The 6,388-nt window shown below is 39.1% G+C and overlaps 1 protein-coding gene across 1 annotated transcript in view; it reads right to left on the bottom strand.

The window, feature by feature from the left end:
- Positions 1 to 716, bottom strand: part of LOC109466986 — a gene marked incomplete at its 3' end in the record, with an annotated part of 3,862 nt that extends 3,146 nt beyond the window's left edge. Inside the window, exons 1-2 of the mRNA XM_019764873.1 lie at positions 568 to 716; positions 19 to 87 (exon numbers count right to left, since the gene is read on the bottom strand). Of these exons, the coding sequence (XP_019620432.1) occupies positions 19 to 87; positions 568 to 631 (133 nt within the window). The remainder of the gene's footprint in view (positions 1 to 18; positions 88 to 567) is intronic.
- Between the last annotated feature and the right edge of the window lie 5,672 nt (positions 717 to 6,388).

Genomic DNA, 6,388 nt, shown 5'->3' with positions numbered 1-6,388 from the left:
GGTTCACAGACACATCACCTGGTACCTCTCTGTCAGTAGTCATACTCATAGTGGTCTGGAGCTGCACTGGAAGTTCTTTATCTGCTACTGAAACAAAAAATAACATATACACCAATCGTCACGGTACACACGGCGTGACATTCCCTACGACTGTAACCCTTTCATGACACACACGAGTTGGAATTAAAACTGGCACAGGGGCAAGCCTGTACATGTCTCCTTGGGACTAGTATTAAAAGCAGTTGCATGTTTAAACCTTACAGGACACGTCGATTGTTTTCGTTACAAGTCAATCCATGCCAAACCACACAAACAGACACTTTACACACAGAGATGCCTCGCTCCTGCATGTTATCGATACACAAAGTATTGCTTTGGTTCCTAAAAATCGATTTCAAAATTTCCCGCCATTTCACTTCCTGATCTTGTCGTCTGCTAACACATTAGTCAGTCACAACTCATTACGCTGTCCCCTTTTCCCGGTATGTCTATGGTCGACGTTTCACAAAATATATTCCCGGATAAAATCGTAACCTTACAGTGCTGATATCTGACTAAAAAACTTACGGTTTTCAGGATAAATGCTCCTTGGAACCAGAGAAAAGTCGTCCGACTTCTTCCTGTCAGCCATCTTCGGACGTCACGAGAAGACTATTATGGGTTGGCTTCCCACAATTCCCAGCGGCACTAACCCGGAAATCGCCCGGCCACAGCCACAAAATTCCGCCCCAAATCAACCAATTTTGACAATATTTTGTACCCCGTCAGCCCTTCTCAACCCAAGAAGAGGAGATGTGCCTTCAATCCGGCAGCTAGGAGCCACAATTTTGCGAACCGACCAAGAGAGGGAGTCACAAACCAGAGAGCGGAAGTTTGGGGAGTGTCGAGCTAGTTGCATCCCCTTCCCAGCTGCAAGTGATACCCGAGGTAAAGAAAAATGTCCTCCCACTCTTGGTATTTTTCTCCTTCTCCTCCTCGATTGCCCCATCTTTGTCTGTGCCGTCGTTAAGAGTAGTCGAATCTTTATAATCTAGATCGTTCCTACAAAAATTCCCTCGGTTGTCCCTTGACAATTTAACCATTGACTATGATGACATTTATCACATGTTGCCGCTCGAAAACGGCACGTCCTTGTCAGTTCAGCAACGAGAGGAAGCCCGATTTTAAACAAATGTTTATTTTTGTCCTATCCTTCTCGTATCTCGATTTAAACCACCAAACGAGGGCCTTTTGGGAAACGATTTCCTGAGGTTTGACGGAGGAACACACAGGTTTGGAGGAAGTAGTTGTGTAACGTGGTGGGAAAAGAATAGAAGAGGAAGTTGGGGGGTTGAAAGTAAGGTCCCAAAATGTTGTTTATCTTGGTGCATCCCTGTCTGCAAGTACGTGATTACAACGACTTTGTGCCTGGCTGAAACGATAAGACGGGACAGAGAAATGATACAGAAAAATGGGAAAAATATACACATGGAGTTTGAAGAGGGAAAGAGGCAATATTTGTGTAATGATTATCCATAAACAGCCATCGTGTTTATCCAGTGATGGGGAAAATGCAGAAGTACAGTGTGTAAATTTGCAGTAACTGACAGGTGCCAGAATCATCAGTTTAGAGTTGAAAAACATTTGGTATTGTTGACGTAAAAAAAAACACAGGGCAAAATATTTCCAGTTGAGTAGAATTCTTTCCGTAATCATTGTTTGGGTCAGCATTGAAATTTGGCATGGATGAAATGGCTGGTATGTCCTTATGTAAAGTGAGAGCTGACCCCTTGATATGATACATTAGCCTTCTGTTCAGATAGGTGGTCTAGCTCCAGTATTAAAGTGGGGAATGTCACCCCTGCTTCACCCCCAAGTACATGAAATCTGGCAATTTTGTCTCCACGCTACATGTAATTCGGGGTTCACGAAAGACAGTCATTTCTTGACCAGTAAACTAGCAAATGTATCTCTACCAGCAAATGTATCTCTTTTTTTGCTTTCCATTATTGTCATGCATTTCTCATTTTCCTACTACTGTACTAGTTAGCATTGCAGTTTGCACATACATTGTACTATTCGTACAGTCTGTGAACCTGTATGATGTTTCACAAAAGGGTAATTTGTGACTGGATGGGAGGCTAGGACTGATATCTGAAATATTCAGGGTATTCAATTTCAAGTGTTGTTTTACACTCGAAAGATCTGTTCCCATGGAAATGTGCCACCACCAGTGGCCAAAGTGTACTTTTTATATCCCCACTTCTATGCAAGTATTGCAGGACATGTTATAAATATTATTTACGGTATACATCTAGGGCTCAAAATCGCACTATGTAATTTATGTCAGATAAAACGCAAAAATTAAAATACAGTACATTGTACATAGAAACTTGCAATTTTTAAGTTGAATCAAAATCCAAGGCTTGGTGTTATACAGTCCAATTTGTGCCAGTGATTTTGACAGCAGAAACTAAAGATGACCGATATCCATGATCATTACATACACCAACCTCCCCATCATGTATTTCCTTCCACAGTACCACTACTTCACCACACAATATCAACTTACTGGCCATCATTTCATGGTTTTGAGTACTTTACGGTTCCACTGATCTTATTATATAATTTGCAGGAACAGGAGAGGGATATCATGCCTCAGCATTATGAATTTTTTATGTCAAGTTAACACCAATTTTGGCTAACCTCAGCGGGTAATAAGTCCTGGTCCTGTACATGGGCTATCTTCTCAGCCATCTTGAAAGTTTTATGGCTTTGGCTTGCGCAATTATAGTACTATAAGGTCTGAGTTGTAAGGGGTTTTCCATAACCTCCCTGTTCCGGGAAGGAGATCTGTTTTCCTTATATGGCCATGCTGGGTAATTCCTGGAGTTAAGGATATTACTCATTGTACAGATGCTTCTGATTATGATTTTAAGTCAAATGAATAGAGCAAATGACCCTGATTCTGAAATGACCCTGAAAGAAAGATAATGAACTCATTTCAGTCGTATTTGTTTTGAGACAATTAGAATTAATAGGAGCTTCTGTATTCCGTGAAGATTTGAAGAAAAAAAATTATTTTCTAGAAACATCTATTTTTCTTATATGATACACATTGATTACAATATGTAATGGCCTTGCTCTTTCATTCTTGTGTGCAATACTTTGTTTGTTGTTATTGTCAAACAAGATGATATTTCATGTTGAATATTTAAAATTTGAATTGGACTGTGTTCACGCAAGACTCACCGCCGCTAGCCGTTTCTGCTGACTTGTCAGTCGACTAAACGGAGACGCCATCGTGATTATTTTTACAGCCTCTGGGGTAGCAATGTTCTACCACTAAACTTGCTACCTACGACTCCCCTCGGGCGTTACCGTGTTTATTGATTACTCAATGGAGTCTACATGTTGCCACTTTGGGCAATGAATAGGTTTTCAATTCCAGGCTCCAAGTGTTTTTGTTTGGCAGACATTAGAGGCAGACATTTTAATCACCCTGGCAGTTGGAATGATAAGATAACCCTTGTTATGGGAATGGGTCTTAATTAGAAGATCCATCATTTGGTGATTTCTCCCCGGACTTGTTATACCCTGGTTATTGGTTCCAATTTGTGCCCTACCTTTTAGCAACTGGGCTTTTAACAAAAATAAATGGGATTCCGTGGAAGGTATAATGTAGAGAGATCACTTACTCGTCAGTATGATTTTTTTGTCTGGTATCCTGATGGGAAGTCTAGAGAATGGCAATGCAGTTGAGCTTGTTGATTGGATGTTTTTTGGACGACAAGCTTCCATCAAGTTAAATGCTTTGTCTTGAGTTTCTGTCAATTACCTTCTCTGATTGGTACATGCATGTTGGGTAACGCTTTGTTTGTGTCTGATTTGTGATTCTCCAAGCTAGTCATCAAAACATCTCCCTAGACATAGCCACATTCACCTCACGTACATTTAGTTGAATTATTTTGGTAAAATCAGAGATCGCAAACATTGACCATGAATGCATGATGGCAAGAAGAAACATGCGCTTTTTCACATGTTAATTTATATTTTGAATAAGATCTGTCTTTGATATCACATTGTACCATTTTGAGACCTGGCATACTAATCCTTATGGCCTTGAAGGTCAGACATGCTAATGATATTCACTACGACTGGATAAATCTGGAGCTTTACTTTCCATCGTTTTGGATGATACGTATCTCTTCTTTGCTCACTTTTGCCCTTTTTTCAATTTACCTTTAATCCCAAATACTCTTAGAGTCCCCAAATGATCCAGTATCATAGGAGTGATCCACCATCCATATTCCCACTGGTGGCTGCCATATCTTGAAGTTGATATATTTTACTGGTGTTTCGCTGTCATTTATCTTTTTTTGTCATTAGAAGCAGGGAAGAGAATCAATCTTGTCATTCGTCATGTCATGAGAGTTGACTGGTAATACCTGCTGATATTCCATCAGCCTCCCCTGTGGTATCTGTCTTCCTGAGGAGACTTTTGACAACATTTGATATTTGATATATTCTACAGAATCTTACATTTGTATTCAGTTGTGAAATTTGTGAAACAAAATCATAGGTAAGTCAGATTTCGTAGCAGAATGCCAAGATGAAATCGTCTGACCGTTTCAAAAATCACATCCAGTTGCTTGAGTAACTGTTTTTTTGGCATAAAATGTATGGTATTTTGATAGAAACCCTCTAGTAGTATTTTGATGTATATATATGTATTCAATCTGGAAAGAGACCCCGCTCACCCTGTTTATTTCTTGATGTGTTTTTCTGTAACTCTTTATATTTAGTCAAATTACTGGTAATTAATTTTTTTGCATTGTGGTAAATTAACTGAATTCCTATTTCCTTGCCACATTGTTTTCTACCCTTGCCTGGAGAAAATCAATGCACAATTCGAGAATACAATATCATGCAATATAATTACAAATGAAAATAAATGTGTCTGATTAAGGTTTCCTTCATAGTCCCCTGATACATTTTTTTGCTACTGTTGACAATCTATGAATACAGGATGTGGCTTGCCTTAACTGTTAGTTATGCCATTATATGTGTGTATATACAATGTATTCATAATTGATGGGGGTTGAATAGCAACAGGTTGACCATCCCATGGGAGGTGGGGAGGTATACACAAGTAATTATCCGGCTGAGTTGTTCCTGCAGGAAGTACCCACCCCCACCACTGAGCAGCATCAGGCGCTATTACTGATACACTATCAGTATGGTCTTCAATATTTATAGGCATTAAATATGCATGACAGCACCTCAACAGGTTAGTCCATTGGGAGGGCTTTGGGGAAAAGGGCTGCGCACTTGGCTGCTTTTCTTTGCCTGTTGCAATATATTATTATTACATGTATATAGAAACATGTGTACAACTAATATATTTGTTTCAGATTGAAAGTAGTATTATCCTAATTAAAGATTTTAAAAGTTTTTCTCTGAAAATTGTACAGAAATGCTGATTGATGTATGATTTTACATCAATTTTTTATCGTAATATTTTGATTGAAATAAGGTAAAGGTAATATCACTGTAAGACATGTTGTATAAACATGTTTGAAAATCATGAGAAAGGTTGCCTTGATACATGTATATGGTGTATGTAGTTATAGATTTCACTGCTTCATCATATGGATCAAATTCCATGGATCTGTGGTCGGGGTTGGATCCCAGGGTCTGCCCCATCTTGGACATGTTTTTTTTTTTTCTAAAAGGGATTGCATCGGACATTTTGGATGGTGGCACCCTGTGTTACACTATGCTGGCTGTTTTTTCTCTATATGTCATCATTTTTCTGTCCTGCCCATTTTGTTTCCCAGCAAACCCATGTCTTTTACGAGATGTCCGTGACGGACAAAGACAGTTGTGCCTGTAAGTACGCATCCCTTCCAAGCCTGACTCCTGTGCATGTGAATGGATTGGCCAAGTGTTCTCTCCAGAAATATGTTTCATTTAAGTGTCACATTACTGTAAAAGGTTGCACTTTGCATGGGGATTGATTGGACTTGAGATATTACTTTTATTGTAAATGTCTTATAAGCGATCACTCAACACTTTTCTCAAATCCCCAGAATATGATTGAAGACAGAAGTTATGTACATTGCTCATAAGCGGCCTATTGTTATTTTATGAAGTCGGACCGATAAATTCCTCACAAGGTTTTAGTTCAAGAACAGGCCCTGTAAATGAGAAGTTGTATGATCTTGAAGTACACTGCATTGAATAAAAGCATGTAACGTTAAATATGTCCATTGGGTATTAGATACTTTAGCTGAAGAAATTTACACATGTTGCAGATGTGGCCTTTCTAGTAAAATAGTTGCCTGTACTTATGAAAGTGTATGATAAGATGAATTTCTGGGGGAGAACATGTAAGACTGTGGACCAT

Source organism: Branchiostoma belcheri, unplaced genomic scaffold (genome assembly GCF_001625305.1).
Source record: "Branchiostoma belcheri isolate BF01 breed outbred unplaced genomic scaffold, Haploidv18h27 scaffold173, whole genome shotgun sequence".
Lineage (NCBI taxonomy): Eukaryota > Metazoa > Chordata > Leptocardii > Amphioxiformes > Branchiostomatidae > Branchiostoma > Branchiostoma belcheri.
This window is presented reverse-complemented; position numbering and strand designations above follow the sequence as displayed.